Source organism: Coregonus lavaretus, assembly GCF_964263955.1.
Source record: "Coregonus lavaretus genome assembly, chromosome: 38".
Classification (NCBI taxonomy): domain Eukaryota; kingdom Metazoa; phylum Chordata; class Actinopteri; order Salmoniformes; family Salmonidae; genus Coregonus; species Coregonus lavaretus.
This window is the reverse complement of record NC_140025.1, coordinates 21411091-21432625: the sequence shown is the minus strand read 5'-3', so window position 1 is coordinate 21432625 and position 21535 is coordinate 21411091. Positions and strand designations below refer to the sequence as shown.

Sequence of the window (21535 nt, the reverse complement as noted above, 5' to 3'; positions counted from 1 at the left end):
GCAGGCAATGGCAAATATTTTCTAATATTCCTTTCTTGTGGAGGAGCAGAACAGATTTGTATGTGTGGTGCGCACATGATGGAGCAGTGACTGTCTGATAAGGAACAGGCTGTCTTACCGTAATGAGCAAGGTTATAGGCCTACATCATGGGCTGGATAGAAGCAGTCTACAGTCGTCAGAACTGGATAATAATATATGGGTGAATCATTTACTAGGTCACAAACTATATGGTCAGAATGTTGCTTTTGATACCAATATCAGCTTAGTAGAATGTTAATACCATAATGATACTACCACTGTGAAAAAATGCCTTAAAGTCAAATATACAGCACTGTTACTGTATAAAACATGTGGTCAACTCATTCAGGTAATCAGATATCAAGTAGCTAAGCAGGAGAGCTCTAGAATGACTTTTTCCAAGACATGTAAGAAGTTGGCTTTTTTAATCTAACATTTTCAAGGAAGGCATGACGGATATTTTGATTTGCAATATGTCAAAATAGGATCCAGAATAATAAGATATATTTTTGGGCTCTTTAGAGATTCATTTGCCTGCATGTTTTTATTTTCTATATTGGCCTAGGCTATGCATATATGCTACATAATTTACCATCTGAATAAGTGGGAACTCGCTACACTGCCTTCAGAAAGTATTATTTTTCCACATTTTGCTGTGTTACAGCTTGACTTTAAAATGGATTGAGATGTTTTTGCCGTTGACCTTATGGGGTATTGTGTGTAGGCCAAAGTGGAATGTTTTTCAAAAAAAGTACTAATTAATTAAAAATGAAAAGCTGAAATGTCTTGAATAAATAAGTATTCAACTCCTTTATTATGCCAAGCCTATATAAGTTCAGGAGTAAAAATGTTCTTAAAGTGTCACATAAGTTGCATGGACTCACTGTGTGTGCAATAATAGTGTTTAACATGATTTTTGTAAGGTCCCTCATCTGTAAGGTCCCTCAGTCGAGCAGTGAATTTCAAACACAGATTCAACTACAAAGAACAGGGAGGTTTCCCAATGCCTCGCAAAGGGCACCTATTGGTAGATGGGTAAAAAGGAAAAACGCAGACACTGATTATCCCTTTGAGCATGGTGAAGTTATTAATTACACTTTGGATGGTGTATCAATAGACACTGTCACAACAACGATAAAGGCGTCTTCCTTACTCAGTTGCCGGAGAGGAAGGAGACCGCTCAGGGATTTCACCATGAGACCAATGGTGACTTTAAAACAGTTTAATGGCTGTGACAGGAGAAAACTGAGGATGGATCAACAACATTGTAGTTATGCCACAATACTAACCTAATTAGTAAATGTAAAATGTAAATGACAGTGAAAAGAAGGAAGCCTGTACAGATATATATTTTTTCCAAAACATGCATCCTGTTTGCAACAAGGCACTAAAGTAATACTGAAAAAATAATTGCCAAAGCAATTAACTTTTTGTCCTGAACACAAAGTGTTATGTTTGGGACAAATCCAATACAACACATTAGAGTACCACTCTCCATATTTTCAAGCATAGTGGCGGCTGCATCATGTTATTGGTATGCTTGTAATCGTTAAGGAGTTTGAGTTGATGCCGGGGAGTAGTGAGTTGCAATAGTCAAGACGGGAGGAGATGAATGCATGTATGAGGGTTTCAGCGGCAGGACGGGAGGGGGAGGACTTTGGCAATGTTGCAGAGGTGGATGAGGATTTGACAGTCCGTCTTATGTGGTGGTCAAAGGAGAGGGTGGAGTCCAGGATGACGCCAAGGTTGCGTGTGTGGGGGGAGGGAGGGAGAGACAGTGGTGTCATCAATGGTGAGGTTGCCAGCTTTGGTGAGGGTACATTTGGTGCCTATGGGGAGTAGTTCTGTTTTATCACTGTTGAGCTTGAGGAAGTTTTGTTGAATTCATGTTTATATTGCAGAGAGTCAGGATTCAATGTGGGACAGAGGTGGGTTGAGGAGGGATTTGGTGTCGAGGTAGATCTGGGTGTCATCGGCATAGCAGTGGAAGTCAAGGTTGAAGTGACGGAGGATCTGACCAAGGGGGAGTATGTAGATGAAGAGTAAGGGTCCCAGCACAGAGCCCTGGGGGACACCCTGCAGCTGAATCTGAGGTGTGGCCATTGAGGGAGATGTAGTGGGTCCGGTTTGTGAGGTATTATTGTAGCCAGGAGAGTGCGGTGCCCTCAACACCCAGACCCTCAAGCCAGGTGAGGAGGATCTGATAGCTCACTGTGTCAAAAGCAGCACTTAGGTCGAGGAGAATCAGGATTTTGAGGGCACCAGCATCAGCAGGGCATTGACAACTTTGAGGATTGCAGTTTCAGTACTGTGGAGGGGGCGGAAACCAGACTGGAAGGGCTAGAATAGGTTGTTGATTAGCAGGTGGGTTTGTAATTAGGAGACAACAGTTCATGCAAGGCAGGCGGGGTTGGAAATGGGGCAGACGTTATTGAGGAAAGTAGTGTCTAGTACTGGCATTTTTAAGACGGGGGTGATTGCAGCTGTTTTGTAGTTGGAGGGGACAGTGATGAGGATTTTTCATTTGCCACATCAACAGTTCCGTGGGCAAGGGAGCAGTTGAAGATGTGTACGATATATGGACAGCAAGCAGACTTTGATGAGAGCAGTGGAGAGAAGATCCTGTGAGCAAGTTGTAGTCTTGGATGACATGATGAGTTTTGAGCTATAGGGAAAGTCAATGGGGGGCGAATTCGGAGAGACGGGTTTCAGGGGTGACAGTTGGGAGGTTAACAGGGGCAGGTGCGGCTGAGGGAGATTGATCAGTCAGTGATGAGTTTATTTGGGTGATCTTGTCCTTGAAAATCTGAAGGAAGGATTTGCAGAGTTCAGTGGAGGGAGTAGAGAAGGTGTCATCACAGGGCTGAAGTGGTTTGCTGACAGTGGAGAACAGAGTCTGGGAGTTGTTATTAAATGATGTCGGAGAAGTAGGCGGACCTGGCAGCACTGAGGGCATCTGTAGGTGGAGAGGTGTAGTTTGTAGGCCTCAGCGTGGGCAGTGAGCCCAGACTTCCAGTTCAGGCGCTCTAGTCGGCGGCCAGCTTGCTTCAGGGCGCGGAGCTCAGGGGTAAACCAGGGGGAGGAGAAGGAAACCGGTTTAGTTTGGAGGGGGCCAGAGAGTTGAGGGAGGCAGATAGAGTAGTGTTTGAATTGGGCAGCTAGTTCATCAGGTGTGTTGGGGGTGTGGTCAAGGGGCAGGGCAGAGCAATTGGCATCAGAGTTGGAGGGGGTCAACAGCTTTGATGTTGCAGAAGGAGAGAAGGCATTTGTCAGTGTTGTGAGGTGAGTATGAGGGAAGAGAGAAATTAAGTATATTGTGGTAAGATAGTGGGAACAGGGAGAGAGAAATATGAGTTAGGTTGAGGCCAACAGAGCAGATGAGATCAAGTATGTGTCCCTTGATGTGAGTGGGAAAATTGACGTTGGGTAATATTGAAAAAGTCCAGATCAGCAATGAAAGAGGCAAGTTTTGAGTTACCAGCAGGAGTAGCTTGGTTAGTAGCTTGGTTAAGAGAAAATAAATCACTGTGTTATTGCCAAGTTTCAGTTAGGAGGAGGAAGTCTAGCTTGTTGTCAGATATTAGTTCATGGAGCAAGGGGCCTTTGTTGTTCATTGATTGAGTGTTGAGGCGAGCAAAGTTAGTATTGTGAGAGAGGTGAGTTTATGGATAGTGGTACAGTAGGTTGAAGGGGACGTAGGCAGTCATGGTTTACTGTACAAGATGATGGATTGGAAGTAGGGCGTGAGTGAGACCAGAGAGTTAATGTTGCTACCAGTAGAATAGTTGACAGGCCAGTTGTGACGTGAGCCACGATGCAGTTAGCCGCGTCTACGTAGGATGCCCGATGAGCGGGCAGGAACAAGGACATCATAGGAGAGCCGATAGTTATTATTCATGCGGCGAAGATCAAGGGGGGAGTAGTTGATACGACGTCTTTTCACAGTATTGTAGGAACAAAGTTAAATCTGATAGATAGGTCACTCCTGGTGCCACAGAGTCTGAATGACAAGGATTCCAATATGTCGAGTGAGCCACCTCTACGCAGACGACACCATTTTGTAAACATCTGGCCCTTCATTGGACACTGTGTTAACAAACCTCCAAACAAGCTTCAATGCCATACAACACTGCTTCAATGCCATACAACACTCCTTCAGTAGCCTCCAACTGCTCTTACAGTGAGGTAAAAAAGTATTTGATCCCCTGCTGATTTTGTACGTTTGCCCACTGACAAAGAAATGATCAGTCTATTATTTTAAATGGTAGGTTTATTTTAACAGTGAGAGACAGAATAACAACAAAAAAATCCAGAAAAACGCATGTCAAAAATGTTATAAATTGATTTGCATTTTAATGAGGGAAATAAGTATTTGACCCCCTCTCAATCAGTAAGATTTCTGGCTCCCAGGTGTCTTTTATACAGGTAACGAGCTGAGATTAGGAGCACACTCTTAAAGGGAGTGCTCCTAATCTCAGTTTGTTACCTGTATAAAAGACACCTGTCCACAGAACATTTTACATTTACATTTTAGTCATTTAGCAGACGCTCTTATCCAGAGCGACTTACAGGAGCAATTGGGGTTAAGTGCCTTGCTCAAGGGCACATTAACGTCATTTAGCAGACGCTCTTAGCCAGAGCGACTCACAAATTGGTGCGTTTACCCTATAGCCAGTGGGATAACCACTTTACAATTTGGGAGGGGGGGGTTAGAAGGATTACTTTGTCCTATCCCAGGTATTCCTTAAAGAGGTGGGGTTTCGAATGTCTCCGGAAGGTGGTGAGTGACTCCGCTGTGGGGTGGGTGGGGGGTGGGGGGGGGTGGGGGGGGGGGGGGTAGAAGGATTACTTTATCCTATCCCAGGTATTCCTTAAAGAGGTGGGGTTTCAAATGTCTCCGGAAGGTGGTGAGCGACTCCGCTGTGTGTGTGGGGGGGGGGTGGGGAGGGGGTAGAAGGATTACTTTATCCTATCCCAGGTATTCCTTAAAGAGGTGGGGTTTCAAATGTCTCCGGAAGGTGGTGAGTGACTCCGCTGTGGGGTGGGGGGGGGGGTAGAAGGATTACTTTATCCTATCCCAGGTATTCCTTAAAGAGGTGGGGTTTCAGATGTCTCCGGAAGGTGGTGAGCGACTCCGCTGTGTGTGTGGGGGGGGGTGGGGGGGGGTAGAAGGATTACTTTATCCTATCCCAGGTATTCCTTAAAGAGGTGGGGTTTCAAATGTCTCCGGAAGGGGGTGAGCGACTCCGCTGTGTGTGTGTGTGGGGGGGGGGGTAGAAGGAAGCAATCAATCAATCAATCAGATTCCAAACTCTCCACCATGGCCAAGAACAAAGAGCTCTCCAAGGATGCCAGGGACAAGATTGTAGACCTACACAAGGCTGGAATGGGCTACAAGACCATCGCCAAGCAGCTTGGTGAGAAGGTGACAACAGTTGGTGCGATTATTCGCAAATGGAAGAAACACAAAATAACTGTCAATCTCCCTTGGCCTGGGGCTCCATGCAAGAACTCTCCTCGTGGAGTTGCAATGATCATGAGAACGGTGAGGAATCAGCCTAGAACTACACGGGAGGATCTTGTCAATGATCTTAAGGCAGCTGGGACCATAGTCACCAAGAAAAAAATTGGTAACACACTACGCCGTGAAGGACTGAAATCCTGCAGCGCCCGCAAGGTCCCCCTGCTCAAGAAAGCACATATACAGGGCCGTCTGAAGTTTGCCAATGAACATCTGAATGATTCAGAGGAGAACTGGGTGATGAAGTGTTGTGGTCAGATGAGACCAAAATCAAGCTCTTTGGCATCAACTCAACTTGCCGTGCTTGGAGGAGGAGGAATGCTGCCTATGACCCCAAGAACACCATCCTCACCGTCAAACATGGAGGTGGAAATATTATGCTTTGGGGGTGTTTTTCTGCTAAGGGGACAGGACAACTTCACCGCATCGAAGGGACGATGGGCGGGGCCATGTACCGTCAAATCTTGGGTGAGAACCTCCTTCCCTCAGCCAGGGCATTGAAAATGGGTTGTGGATGGGTATTCCAGCATGACAATGACCCGAAACACACGGCCAAGGCAACAAAGGAGTGGCTCAAGAAGATGAACATTAAGGTCCTGGAGTGGCCTAGCCAGTCTCCAGACCTTAATCCCATAGGAAATCTGTGGAGGGAGCTGAAGGTTCGAGTTGCCAAACGTCAGCCTCGAAACCTTAATGACTTGGAGAAGATCTGCAAAGAGGAGTGGAACAAAATCCCTCCTGAGATGTGTGCAAACCTGGTGGCCAACTACAAGAAACGTCTGACCTCTGATTGCCAACAAGGGTTTTGCCACCAAGTTCTAAGTCATGTTTTGCAGAGGGGTCAAATACTTATTTCCCTCATTAAAATGCAAATCAATTTATAACATTTTTGACATGCGTTTTTATGGATTTTTTTGTTGTTATTCTGTCTCTCACTGTTCCAATAAACCTACTATTAAAATTAAAGACTGATCATGTCTTTGTCAGTGGGCAAACGTACAAATTCAGCAGGGGATCAAATACTTTTTTTCCCTTACTGTAAACACTAGTAAAACTAAATGCATGCTCTTCAATCGAACGCTGCTGGCACCCGCCCACCCGACTAGAATCACTACTCTCGACGGGTCTGACCTAGAGTATGTGGACAACTACAAATACCTAGGTGTCTGGTTAAACTGTAAACTCTCCTTCCAGACTCACATTAAGAATCTCCAATCCAAAGTTAAATCTAGAATCGGCTTCCTATTTCGCAACAAAGCCTCCTTCACTCATGCTGCCAAACATGCCCTCGTAAAACTGACTATCCTACCGATCCTTGACAAAATAGCCTCCAACACTCAACTCAGCAAATTGGATGTAGTCTATCACAGTGCCATCCGTTTTGTCTCCAAAGCCCCATACACTACCCACCACTGTGACCTGTATGCTCTTGTTGGCTGGTCCTCACTACATGTTCATCGTCAAACCCACTGGCTCCAGGCCATCTATAAATCACTGCTAGGCAAATCCCCGCCTTATCTTAGCTCATTGGTCACCATAGCAGCACCCACCCGTAGTCTGCGCTCCAGCAGGTATATCTCACTGGTCATCCCCAAAGCCAAAACCTCCTTTGGCCGAATTGCAAAAATCTTTGAAGCTGTAGACTCTTATCTCCCTCACTAACTTTAAGCATCAGTTGTCAGAGCACCTTACCGATCACTGCACCTGTACACAGCCCATCTGAAATTAGCCCACCCAACTACCTCATTCCTATATTGTTATTTATTTTGCTCATCTATCATTCCAGTGTTAATCCTAATTGTAATTATTTTTGCACTATAGCCTATTTATTGCCTTACCTCCATAACTTGCTACATTTGCACACACTATATATATATTTTTTTTTTCTGTTGTATTTATGGACTTTGATTTTTTTTACCCCATATGTAACTCTGTGTTGTTGTTTTTAATCGCACTGCTTTGCTTTATCTTGGCCAGGTCGCAGTTGTAAATGAGAACTTGTTCTCAACTGGCTTACCTGGTTAAATAAAGGTGAAATAGAAAATAAAATAAATGAAAGATGGAATACCCTGACTTGGGTACAAGGTGATACCATCAGAGTGGGGAGTGCCCACTGATGGATACCAGAAGTTGTTGAAGAAAATATGTGAAGGGCTATATAAACGGAAAGGTTTTCTTTGTTCAGGAGTTCGGATGACAATAGGCAACGCATGTGACGTTTGTTATATGAACCCGATACCGTATCTATTAAATACATATTGTATCAACTCTCCATCTAAGTGTTAAATATCTTCTTGCATTTTGAATTCCTTGATACCAGTAGTATTTGGTTGCAAAAAAAGTGGAGGCTGGGTTACCAGAGCGAGAACCAGGTAGAGAAGCGCTTCAGGGGAGCCCTATAGCTAGCCGGTGAAAAAGCAGCGGGCAGCAGGAGCTACACCGGGCCGCAGGAGAGTCAAAGAGGGTAATTCAATAGGTATTCTAGAGGGAGGTATGGCGAGGGACATCCAAAATAGATACATTCCCTAGGCAATAATCCAAAAGGTGGGTTAGGCAACCAGGAGGCCTGCGATCAGAGGAAGAATCCAGGCAGGTGGAGGTGATCACAGCAGCGCAGTCCAGACTCCGAGGTAGGTTAACAGTCAACTAGCAAGCTAGCTTGCACTAATAAGCCAAGGTTGTAAAAGTCACAAAACTATGGTAGGCCTACTTCACAGACCCCCAAAAAATACTTACACGAAAAATGGACGAATAACTAACAAATCAAAGTTAACGAGTAAACACTGCTGCTAAACAAGTACCAGGGAGATGCAGCAGTCAAGCATAATGCTAGCAGATATTCTCGCCCGGAAATGACTAGTGTTGTTGTCTATCCTAATTGTTTAGGCTACCTTGCGCTCTCCTCTGGCAATGGCCCGACTCGCACTGGCACACGTAGTGCACACACAGAGGCATCTTGAAAGTGTGTCTCTAGTATTTTTTTATATATTGATTTTCCCCCCTTTTTTTGCCGCAGTGGCAACAATTAAGCAGCAGCACAATATAAATGGATTTAAGACTTTAAGTTAAGGACCCGCGGACACCCTTAGGTTATTGGCCATTTGGTTTTCAACCTCGCATGTAGGGGTTTTCCCGGCCCGCATGGATTTCTTTCTTAATAAGCTTAAACGTCATTAAACTTGTCATTAAATGTTTCTATAGGCTATTGATATTGTTTGTTATCTCATTATTAGTCCTCTGGCTACCTTACATTTTTTGGCTATTCAAATAACTTTTGAGATGGAACTGCGTTACATTCATTGTTTGATCGGGAGAAATCCATGCATAAGCATATAGCCTTCAGCCATAATCATAGCCTATCAAATGGAGAGAGAAGGAAATATAGGCTGTTTTTTTAAAACAGCTAGACAAGATAGTTAAGGAGTGTCCATTATGCCCATTTATCCGACAGAGAGAGGGAGCGAGAGAAACAATATTTTGCGCTGCTTTGGTGTAATTCTCTGCTTTGTCTGGCCTACATTCCTCTCTTGCGTTCTGTAGGCTTTTTAAATGTTTTATTGAAATAGGCTATAACAAATAGGAATAGGCAAATTAGAATGTCACTTGTCCTGCAATACTTTTTTACTGCGGGGCACCAGTCAAGTTCAAATACGCTAAACCATCGTCTGTCACATCATAATGTCGTCACCATCGACAATTGCTGTCAATCATCGTCAATAGACAATACTATCATAATATTGCCCAACCCTAGTTTCACCTCCATCTTGACCTCTGACAGGTCAGGTGGATTTTTTTGCCATATTGTGGACATCCATCCATTCCTCTAAGATCTGTGCCTATGGGGGTAAGGGCTCGGGTTGATTTGGGATACAGGGAGTCTCTAGTGTCTCACCATCTGCCTCCAATGTAGGTGTGCTTCTCAGCATGGTTTGGAGGTGAGCTCTGACGTTCTCCATGTCCTGGATATGTCTCCTGCCATTCTGCAACCAACACACCAACATGAAACCACACACACAAAGTCGCACACACACAACAAACACGTGTAGGATGTAAGGGGTTAGTTACAGTCAGTCTGTTGCTGTAGTCCACACTGGTCTGGAGATTAACACCCATCTCCTCTACCAACACCCTCTCTTCCTCTCCCTCCTCCTGTTTCCCCCCGGGGGAGGGGGTGTGGAGGTTCAGGGGGGGTCTAGCCTTACCCCCTCCCTCCCCCCCCAGCTGTGAAGAAAACTGAAATGACACCTGTCTGGAGACACGCAGAGATAGTTAGAGAGTGAGACATAAAAAAAAATTTATTCTAATAATAATAATATGCCATTTAGCAGACGCTTTTATCCAAAGCGACTTACAGTCATGTGCGCATACATTTTTACGTATGGGTGGTCCCGGGGATCGAACCCACTACCCTGGCGTTACAAGCGCCATGCTCTATCAATTGAGCTACAGAGGACCGACCACACATGACACTGTCCATCAGCCAGTCTGTTCGCATGTTAAACACCTGGTCTTATTTCTGGACAAGAGGGGGGTGAGGTTGTTTCTGGGAGCATAGGGGTTGTTTCTGGATAGGGCCTGGGTTACCTGTGACTGTGGCCTGGTGATGGTTGACCTTTGGCCTGGAGGTCTCGGGTGAGTTGCAGCGAGGAGTAGAGGCGGGCTGTGACCTCACGAGACTCATCCCACAGGGAGCGGGGCGAGGAAGGCCAGGAGCAGATCAGAGAGGGGGAGGGAGGGGCTTGTTTCGAAAGGGAAGCGGTGAGGAGAGAAACGGGTGGAGGAGAGGTGGGGGCTGATATATGCAAAGGTTCTATGTCACTTTGTAGTTCTTCACACCTGACTGATGCCATCCCTGAACAGAGTAAACACACAGTCAGTCAGTGTAGAAAATACTAAATCAGAGTTTGTGTACAATCACATGAGCAAGTTACAGTTCATAGCTAACCTTTTATGCCTAGCTAATGTTAGCTACCTATGTTTACAAACAACAACTTTTCCAGCTACTTAGCTAGCAAGCTAACTAACGACGTTAACTGTTGCTGTACATTTGATTGGTCTAAAAAAAACGTTCTTATCTAATTCGCTAGTTAACTAGCTACTTATGTTCAGCTAGCAAAAAAATTAACCAAAACATTAACGTTAGCTAACTTAGTGAGCAAATAAGACAGAGGTAACGTTAGTCAACTAACGTTAGCTAGGCAATGTTGATGCTGTTTGTTTGTTGTGACAACGTCGTTAGCTAGTCCAGCAACAGGAAAGTGACTAATCCTGAGAAATGGCTGTATACTGCTATGGTGATAGCTAGCTATATGGGAGACCAACGAGTGAGACATTGCTAGCAAATAGCTAACTAGCTAAACATTTTCAAATTAAGTTAACGTCCTGTAGATCATAGTGATGCATAACGTTAGAGGTCAAGCTCAGCTAACTAACAAGCGTCATTAGTTTAGTATGACTCTGGTTAGGCTACCTAGCTAGCTTCTTTTCCAAACGATAATAACACACAATCCCATCCTACCTATTAGTTGAGAGTGGCTGTGTATGTACCCGGGCCTCGGACAACTCCCGGGCGCGAAAAGGTACTAGTGGCTAGCTAGTTACTGTACCAAGCTATCCTTCACTGAAGACTTCAATGGTAGCTTCTAGCTAAATACACTAGCTAGCTAACGACCAGGTTAGCAGAAGGCTATATCAACATCTAGTCAGTATATAGATACTCTTTGGTACTAACTAACGAAAAAACTCCCGGCGCTTGATTGAAAAACTTTTTTTTTTTTTTTTTTTTACCGCGCTTGGCTGTGGTAACTAGTGGCAACTTCGCTTGTTTAAGCTACACCACGTCCGGTATAGGCCCTTTTCACGTGACGTCAGACAACTTCCGTTCTGCCGCGATGCAGGCTATGTTTACATCCGGTGTCGCTTAGGAACGCTTAGCTAGTAGCACATCATTATGGAGTTCACCCAGTCCCTTTCACATCTGCCACCAATACGACTTAACGACGTAGAACGACTTGCTGACAAGTGGTCCCTTACTTCAAGATCGAAGCTTGATAAAGGCTACAAGTTCTTCGTTGAAGGTTACCTGTTTGATTATGAAGGTACGTGTTTATCTTTATTTAGCTTAAATTAGCCCTATGCTAGCGAAGGTTATGAGCTGACGAGTTTCTGTTTTGCAGCCTCTTTTTAATATTACTGCTGTTTGTATCGACCGTAAGATAAGAGTCAGTAATGTATTAATGGCTAATGCTGCGCCCTTTCTCCCAATCACTGTATTGAAACAGTCTCAAGTGTAGTTAACGGTGAGGTGACAGTGAGAGGGCGATGTTACAGGTCCATGAAGAAAAATGAGGAGGCTCATCGGCTTCAGGTTTCTCAGATAAACAGTTCTCTAACATTATGATAAGATAGGTTAAGATAGATAAGTTTTCTTTTTGTTGTGTTTTGCTGCGGTTGCAGATTTAATAAGAATGATTCCACAAAGTTCCACTGTGGATCAGTTTGTTTCTCAGTCTGAGCTCTGATTTTGTATCATTAAACTTAATACACAACGAAATTCTTACAAACCGATGTGGGTTGTTGACGGCAATAAAGACTGGGAAAGATTCTGTGATAACTCAAAATGTTCAAATTTTCGATAAGTGTTGGCACTACTTGTCAAAGGTTTCAGAACAGCCAATTTTTCTTAATTAAAAAAAGAAATTGGGTTTTGAAAATTGTGTACAGTAGTTTATAATGAAACGCAGAAAAAATGTTTTGTAAGTACAGCACTAATTGTTATGTCTCTATGAACAGGTTACACTAGACTCTGCAGAGGTTCCTGTGGTACTCAATCACATGTCATGTTCCTGCTCTGCTGGGAAAGCACTATGTAATCACATAGTAGCACTTCTTTTTCAAAGTGCTCACTATGTTACCATGGGCTTTAAGACAGTGCCATTGCCTCTGTCATGCACCAGCGCACTGCAGACCTGGCACCGGCCTAGGACACAGGTCAGACATTATTTGTTACACTGATGCAGAACTTTGCAGTTTGTATTGACTTTTGACAATGTATTGTTCATCATTATTATATCACAGGGAATTGTACCAGAGGCCACCAATGATATGGCGGTGTGTAAACCAGCGGCTAAGAAAAAAACAAGTGTCAGAGCTGGTGTGAAGTGCACACTGTACCGAGCCTATGATGGTGAGTCTGAATGAGCCCCCGCCTGTACTAGAGCACAAAGACTTTAGTGCATTTCTAAAATAATACAAACATAAAAGTGATTATTATTTGTTACTTTTTATATAGACTTTCAGTGGATATTTTTTTATTTGTATTAGAAGCATGTACGAGACTGGATGAGTGTGGTTGTCTTTTTTAGTGAAAAAGATAAGGTGGCATTTAATGAAATCTAAACTTGACATATCTCACTTTCATGCCAGGGCCTATTCCGGATCCTCACGTCATGGCCAGTGCTGAGAAACTGAAAGACATCCGTCCACAACCAGGGATTTGCAAATTGCTGCACGGGCTTGAGGGCCTTAATTTGGTGGACTCTAAATTTGGCCCTGTGCCATTTGGGTCTGTGCTTTCTTACCAGTGCCCTCTAGAATTAAGTAGAGATATTATTAAACACCCTGGTGCCAGTGAGTTTCCTCAGTTGCCTATTGAAGGTTACAACTTTAAATTTCCCATTGATTTTGAGCCCAACTACATACAACAATGTCATTTGGACAGCCTGATTGTGTCAGAGGAGATGTCTGCTGCTATTGAAGCAGAAACAAGAATGCAGTCAGAATGCCAGCTGTGGAGCCAGGTACGCAAACCCCGACTGACAGCCAGCAGATTCCGTGAAATATGCCATGTTCGTGGGGAGTTGTCTGCCAAGGCTTTGGCAACCCGCATTCTGAGAGGAACTCCTCAGACAGCTGCTATGAGAAGAGGGTTGGATCTGGAACCTGAGATACTGAGGCAATATTCTGATTTTTGTGATGTCTCTCTGAAACAATGCGGGGTCATCATCCACCCTGATTCACCTCACCTTGCAGCCAGCCCGGATGCTAAAGTCTTCTGCCCAACAGAAGCACCACCATTTGGTCTTGCTGAGGTTAAGAGTTGCGATGTTGAAAATGTTACCCAAGTTAAACACCTGATCACAGTTAAAGGCCAGGCCTGCCTTAAGAAGAGCCACAAATACTACTATCAGGTTCAAGGCCAACTCGCCTTAAGCGGACTTCAGTGGTGTGACTTCATTACAGATACCCGCACTGACTTCACAGTTGAGAGAATCTTTAGGGATGAGGAGATTATCCACTCAATGCGACAGAAGCTTGATCATTTCTATTATAACATCTACATGGATGTCTTCTTAAGTTATAAAACATAAGGCAGAATTTTATGTGTAAATAGTGTTAAGGTAAATGTGGAAGGTGAACCTTTGACATTTTTTTCTTTAACTGCAAATTAACTTGTCATATACTGTATATCTCCTATGTACTGAAACACACATTTTGAAAAGGATTGTGATGTAAATGTCGACATGTTTTTCTTTAACTGCAAATGAACTTAATTGTGTTATATACTGTATATCTATGTATTGAAATACAAATTTTGAAAAGGATTGCGATGTTGTAAATGCTCTTACCAAAATCAAAAAGGATTGGAAGCAGTTGCTTGCAAACATATATTTAATAGTTCCATCAGTGCCATGACACATAAGCACATAACATGGTTAATAGTTGGATATTTTTACAATATATCACATTAGGTTCATTAATAGCTATGAAAAAGTTATTACCCTTAACAAAAACATACAGTATAACATTAGATCAATTAAATTACCAACAAAGTTAATTCATATTTACATTTTTTTGTACATACAATACAGTAATATAAAAGTACTTCTATTTACAGCCCATCTAGCTTACTCAGGAAATATACAACTTCCAGTTGACAAAAACATCAGACTGGTTTGTCTCCTTTAATGTCAAGAGGTCCCTGATAGTTCGACATGAGGCAGCAGATGGCCCACAGCTGATTCACTGAACCCACTGTGGAAAGAGGAACAAGCCCATCCCAGATATGGTACTCCTTCACCCTCCGTATGGCCCTCTCGACTAAAATCCTCAGCCGGGCGATGGCCTGGGTCTTAAGAGTGTCCTCCCTGCTGAGCTGAGGAGATTTTTTCAGTGGAGGGATGACGAGTGTTGCCCCCACTTCTGACAACATCCTCTCGATCAGGAAACCCTTGTCCGCCATTAATTCATCTCCGGGCTGAAGTAAATGCAAGATCTGACATTTCCGTGTTATTTCCATGTTGGAGATGGAGCCTGTGTAGAGCTTTGATACAAATGTGATAACACCACATGGAGCTACACCAATCAGCCCTTTAAAGGTGGTGTGATTTTTGTAGCTCGAAAAGGTTTCTGACTGTAGTGAGAGGGAGGATGGTGTTTCACAGCGGATCTCGGTGCAGTCTACTATAACTCTCACCTGAGGGCAGTAGAGCTTGAACTTATCAGGCATTGTGGCTTGCACCTGCTCTCTTGTCATCCACACCGGCAGTGAGCCAAGAACCTGGTAAAGGTAGCTAGTCCATGTTAAAATGATGCGGCTAACTGTGGACAGGCTGACCTCAAAGATGGTAGACAAGGTTTTCTCCTGAAGCCCAGCTGCAACACGACACAGAAACATAAATAGTTCATCAATAAGTGGAAGTTTTCGGTGAGGGCTAGGTGTCACATGTGCCGTTTGCTGTGCCTTAGACCAGTATACAAGCCGTGAAGCAGAGGGATAAACAGAATCCCAAAACACAGTGAAGACCTCCTTTGAGCTGAATCGTGTGTAGTAGCGATAGTCCTCATCTGTGACACAAAAATTAAAAAGGAGTGGATGCTGCTTCTTAACTGTCAGGTGCTGGATCTCAATTTCTAGGGACAACACTTGCAGCTCCAACTCTCGAATTCTTTGAGTAGCACTGTCCAGTTTACCTTAAGGGGAAGAAAAAGCATACATGTTGGTAGGTTAGTTATTACTCATCTATCCCATCCCATTTTCAATAAATAAAACTGAAGAAGCTTCTAAGATGGATGAGGTTTAAAACGCCAAGTCTTTTCACAGAGAGACCAGTTACTCCAAATCGTAGTATAAAATAGTATTTTTACTTAACTGCCATATACTTTTACTTTTTTTGCCAAACAGATACATGGTTACTCTTATTTGTAATACTAACCAGGAGAAGGACGGCAGGCATAGTCGTGATCGTTTGTCACTGCAGGCAAAGCACCCTCTGTGCTGTCAGGCATCTCATGATCAGAATCATCCAGGACAGCAACACCAAGACGCTTTCTTGCTCGCTGGTAAACTGACTCCCGAGCTTGTGAGCAGCCTCCTATATGTGTGAAATTAACCATATGCTTGTCATGATACATTTTGGTAATCACTTTTCAGTCCCTAAAATGACAAAATGTAGCAGCTATATTGCATCAGGATTAAATTATTAAACATTTTGTACAAGTAATATATTATTGGATTACAGTAGTATTACGTTTAACGCTGTCTACCTATCCTTACCCCAATCATTCCAGTGGAATCTAGACGGCACTGATCCCTGTTTAATACGGATCCGTCCACTGGCCGATGTGTATCTATCCTCAGGGGTAAAGTGCTGACTGCAAACAAAGGTGCTCCCACGAAGAATCTTAAAACTTGGTCCCTCATCTCTCCTGATCGCCCTCACCCAACGGGCACGTATTTCTCCATCAACAGGGAAATCGTGAAAACTCAGATACGGGAATTTCTGTTTGTTGTTTGAACAAAATGGTACACTGCAATAGCATCTTCTCGAAGATTGTGCCATGCTTCGGTGTTGGATGGGATACTGTTGCGATACAGACACCGGGAGAAAAGAAACAGCTAAATTAACATTCAGCTTTGACCAGGAATCAATATTTATCTAGCTATCATGCACAACAGTATTTGAATAGGTGAGTTACTATACATTCATGAATAAACTAACTGCCTAACAAAGGGTTAGATAGCTAGCTAAGTAAACTTGTTACATTACAGCCAGGCAGCAATGTAACGCTACCTTTTAACGTTATCGGTATCTGGTACTAAGTTGTTGTTAGCTAACGTTAGCCCACTTTTAAGTAACTAAGGCAGTGAACAATTATGAATTAACAATAACGTTAGCAAGTTACAAACCATTGCATATACGTAAACATTATTACTCTTAACTTTACTAATTTAACTTAAACGTACCTTTTGGAATTTCTTCAAGTAGCTAGCTTGCTAGTTAGTGGTCAACAGTTGTATTTTCGTTGAGAAGTCTCAGGTTACGGGCGAACGGAAGTGAAGTTAACCTGCTACGCGGAAAGGCGGAAAGGCGGAAAGGCGGAAAAGGGCCTATTAGGTCCACAAACCGGTAGGTTCCTTCTTCTTCTCTGGTATAATGGCGTTAAAATGTGCGTGCCGCTACCTACTGTGCAGGTGAAAAATAAAAATATCCCAAAAACGGAAAATATTTGTGGCGGTGGGGGGAACATTTATACTATAAAAAATCCACTGGGTAACTTTCCATGCATAATACTCTGATTAATATAATAGTTAGATTAAAACGTTTACATACTGGAGCAAGAAGAGCAATTTTCCTAATAATCTTGTTTACATGGACATATCTGAAATCAGGCTACTGATGGGACTTTGATAAATGCAGAAAATCGCCAATAAAAATAAACGTTATATCACAGCGACCATGTTATTTTTGGGAAGCCTATTTGATTCTGAGTTCGGAAATATACAGTTGTATGTGAAAACTATTTAACTTTAAGTTTTTCCGAACTCACTTCACTCATGCAAAAGAGGGAGGCTCCAGCTGCAGTTGCTAGCACGTGTAATCTAATAAACCACTGGAACACAATTAAGGTTTACTGTCCTAATAATTTGAAAGATTGCTAATCCATGTGTTTTAATCGCAGGTTGAGGTTTATTGTATTGAGTCTTGTCCTGGAGGCAAAATTGGGCGATTTTCACTCATCAAAATTGGCTATATTGTAAAAATTCATGAAAAAAAAATTAGCTTTTTGATAGGCTTGGGCGGAATTTAATATTGTCATACTGGGATTTACTGTATTACCCGGCATAGCACACAAGGGGGCACTAAAAATGCACGTAGAACTGCTTATTTTCTTCGTCCAGCTTCGAAAACCTCTCAGTCGCCTCTTTGACGGCGACTCCAAAGAGCCCGTCGTCAGAGAGGGGGGCGTTCAAAAGCGACGTCCTGTCTGCTTCCTTCATGGTTGTCAGGGACAACCAGAGGTGTCGCTCCGCGACCACCGAGGTGGCCATGGACCTCCCCGAGCAGACGGCCGATGCCTGTGTTAGGTGTAGGATGGCGCCAGAAATCCTGGACGCCTCCTCCACCTCCTCTGGCTCCAGCTCTGTCTTACCCGTGGTTAAACGGGACAGAGCGGCTGCCAAGAGCGCAATGTTGTTAGCTGCTGCTACAGCCTTGGCTCCCAAATTGAAGGACTTCTCTAACAGCTGTGCTGTGAGACGGTCCTTCTGAGATGGCAATGTGGCTTTTCTGGAAGAGGGCCAGGGACTCGAACCCGGTACGAGATACGCCGCCATGGCGCTCTCTAACCTGGGGATTCCCTTGACTTGGCCCTGGAACCTTCCCTCCACTCTAGTGAATGGGAGGTACGATTTAACCGGCGAACGCTCCGCTAAAGGTGCCTCCCATGAGCCCTCTACGTATTTAGCCAAAGAAGGCATGGCAGGAGCCAGTGGCTCTGCCGCTCTTCTTGGCCTGGAATACGGGCCGCCCTCCATTAAATCAACCTCCGGTGCGGAGGGAACAGGGGGCAGCGGTATCTCGAGCCGTCTGGCAGCTCTCTCAATGAGACCCGGAAAGTCCGTCCTCAGAGACGCTGCGGCGAAGGACAGGGCTTCTGATTTCTCAGAGCCCGTGTCGTCATCGCCATAGGAACTACAAGCCCTCTCGCTAACCAAAGGAAAGGGGGGCTTGAATGTATGAGGGACGGGGTCTGACTGTTCCATAGGAATGTCAGCCTCTTCCTCATAGTCCCTATCATCCCCTGAGTCTGCGCCGTCAGACGACGCCTCTGAAGCAGAGGCTAGTATTGACAACACATCCTCTAGGGGGATATCCTCCCTAAAAAACGCCCAGCGCTGCTTCCTCTCCTTTGTAGAAAGGAGGGCGCAGGAGGCGCAGTTAAGGGGACTGCAGACGCCCTCTTTGGCATGCTGGGACCCTAGACAAACAAAACATAAGTCGTGGGAGTCGCCGGCCGCCATGGAGGAGCAGCTGCATTGAGCTCTGAAAAGAGCTTTTGGGGGTGGAAAATCTCCTGGTGTGCTCATTTTAGGACGACGTCGATGACTGGAAAATTGACGGTGTTTTCTTCGTCCTGAGTCTTCTCTTCTTCTCTTCGTCTCTTCGTCTCTTCGTCTCTTCGTCTCTTCTTGGCTTCTTCAGTCTAGTCCAGTCGCTGAAGATAAAGGGAGGCTGATTGAGGGGAGGCATCCCCTCTTATAGGGACACCTGTACTCCTATTGGCTGCAGGTGTGTGCATAATTTTGTCTCAGGCTGATGCTGCCTTAGGGCAGTGGGTAAACCAATAGGAGCAGAGCTCCCCTATGGGGCGGAGCTCCACGATATAGAACTAGTACTGCGCTAGAAGTTGAGATGACAGGACGGAGTATTTGTGTTTTACATCTTTGAAATACGTTTAAAACAGTTTACAATATTTCCACAATTCAAGTACCAGAGCACTTGGAATTAACGAAATTTGGAGACAACAGATTTGAATGAATATGGTCAAAAACATGTTTTAGGGATTCGCAACAAAAAAAACTAGTACAGCACCGTAAGAAGAGAACAGGAGTCAATATTTGTGTTCGAATAGCGAAATATATATTTTTGTCCTTTTTCAGTGAACATGGTCAAAAATAATGTGTTAGCCTTTTTCCACAATGCACCTAAAGATGATGAGAGAAGAGACCATTTGTAACAAAAGATTTGAATGAATATGGTAAAATTCATATTTCAGGCTTATTCCATAATGCAACTAAAGATGATGAGAGGAGCAATGTTGCTGAGATACGCTACTTGTGTGTTACAACAGATTCCATGAACATGGTCTAAAATAATGTTTAATACAATTTACACAACGCAGATGGAGGCACTATTTGATATTACAACCTTTTTCAATGAACATAGACTAAATCATGTTTTAGGGAGTTACCAACCAAAAACTAGTACTGCTCTAGAAGCTGAGATGACAGGACGGAGTATTTGTGTTTTACATCTTTGAAATACGTTTTAAACAGTTTACAATATTTCCACAATTCAAGTACCAGAGCACTTGGAATTAACGCAATTTGGAGACAACAGATTTTAATGAATATGGTTAAAAACATGTGTTAGGAATTCGCAACAAGAAACTAGTACAGCAATGTAAGAAGAGAACAGGGGTCAATATTTGTGTTTGAAGCACAAAATACATATTTTTGTCATTTTTCAATGAACGTGTTCAAAAATAATGTTTTAGTGAGTTACCATCCACAAACTAGTATTGCTCTAGAAGCTGAGATGACAGAACGGAGTATTTCTGTTTTACATCTTTGAAATATGTTTTAAACAGTTTACAATATTTCCACAATTCAAGTACCAGAGCACTTGGAATTAACGAAATTTGGAGACAACAGATTTGAATGAATATGGTCAAAAACATGTTTTAGGGATTCGCAACAAAAACTAGTACAGCACCGTAAGAAGAGATCAGGAGTCAATATTTGTGTTCGAATAGCGAAATATATATTTTTGTCCTTTTTCAGTGAACATGGTCAAAAATAATGTGTTAGCCTTTTTCCACAATGCACCTAAAGATGATGAGAGAAGAGACCATTTGTAACAAAAGATTTGAATGAATATGGTAAAATTCATATTTCAGGCTTATTCCATAATGCAACTAAAGATGATGAGAGGAGCAATGTTGCTGAGATACGCTACTTGTGTGTTACAACAGATTCCATGAACATGGTCTAAAATAATGTTTAATACAATTTACACAACGCAGATGGAGGCACTATTTGATATTACAACCTTTTTCAATGAACATAGACTAAATCATGTTTTAGGGAGTTACCAACCAAAAACTAGTACTGCTCTAGAAGCTGAGATGACAGGACGGAGTATTTGTGTTTTACATCTTTGAAATACGTTTTAAACAGTTTACAATATTTCCACAATTCAAGTACCAGAGCACTTGGAATTAACGCAATTTGGAGACAACAGATTTGAATGAATATGGTTAAAAACATGTGTTAGGAATTCGCAACAAGAAACTAGTACAGCAATGTAAGAAGAGAACAGGGGTCAATATTTGTGTTTGAAGCACAAAATACATATTTTTGTCATTTTTCAATGAACGTGTTCAAAAATAATGTTTTAGTGAGTTACCATCCACAAACTAGTATTGCTCTAGAAGCTGAGATGACAGAACGGAGTATTTCTGTTTTACATCTTTGAAATATGTTTTAAACAGTTTACAATATTTCCACAATTCAAGTACCAGAGCACTTGGAATTAACGAAATTTGGAGACAACAGATTTGAATGAATATGGTCAAAAACATGTTTTAGGGATTCGCAACAAAAAACTAGTACAGCACCGTAAGAAGAGATCAGGAGTCAATATTTGTTTTTGAATAGCGAAATATATATTTTTGTCCTTTTTCAGTGAACATGGTCAAAAATATTGTTTTAGGCTTTTTCCACAATGCACCTAAAGATGATGAGAGAAGAGACCATTTGTAACAAAATATTTGAATGAATATTGTAAAATACATATTTCAGGCTTATTCCATAATGCAACTAAAGATGATGAGAGGAGCAATGTTGCTGAGATACGCTACTTGTGTGTAACAACAGATTTCCATGAACATGGTCTAAAATAATGTTTAATACAATTTACACAATGCAGATG

General features: G+C 42.9%; 2 protein-coding genes across 4 annotated transcripts in view; one reads left to right on the top strand and one right to left on the bottom strand.

The window, feature by feature from the left end:
• LOC311112552 (centrobin-like) overlaps window positions 1-11146 on the bottom strand; it is a 38541-nt gene extending 27395 nt beyond the window's left edge. For all 3 annotated transcript variants that reach the window (XM_084155689.1, XM_084155690.1, XM_084155691.1), the window contains exons 1-4: window positions 11059-11146; window positions 10125-10392; window positions 9606-9789; window positions 9433-9520 (exon numbers count right to left, since the gene is read on the bottom strand). In XM_084155689.1, coding sequence (XP_084011815.1) covers window positions 9433-9520; window positions 9606-9789; window positions 10125-10390 — 538 coding nt within the window. In that variant the 5' untranslated portion in view covers window positions 10391-10392; window positions 11059-11146. The remainder of the gene's footprint in view (window positions 1-9432; window positions 9521-9605; window positions 9790-10124; window positions 10393-11058) is intronic.
• LOC311112553 (uncharacterized protein) lies at window positions 10290-14143 on the top strand. Its single transcript, XM_084155692.1, has 4 exons — window positions 10290-11638; window positions 12333-12530; window positions 12618-12726; window positions 12966-14143. Exons 1-4 carry the CDS (start codon window positions 11633-11635, stop codon window positions 13907-13909), a joined length of 1257 nt encoding a protein of 418 aa, XP_084011818.1. The 5' UTR covers window positions 10290-11632; the 3' UTR covers window positions 13910-14143.
• The last annotated feature ends 7392 nt before the right edge of the window (window positions 14144-21535 follow it).

Coding starts and splice junctions, on each gene's coding strand:
- LOC311112553 (XM_084155692.1), top strand. Junction 12,531..12,617: donor GGCACCGGCCTAGGACACAG/GTCAGACATTAT, acceptor ATTATATCACAG/GGAATTGTACCAGAGGCCAC. Junction 12,727..12,965: donor ACTGTACCGAGCCTATGATG/GTGAGTCTGAAT, acceptor CTTTCATGCCAG/GGCCTATTCCGGATCCTCAC.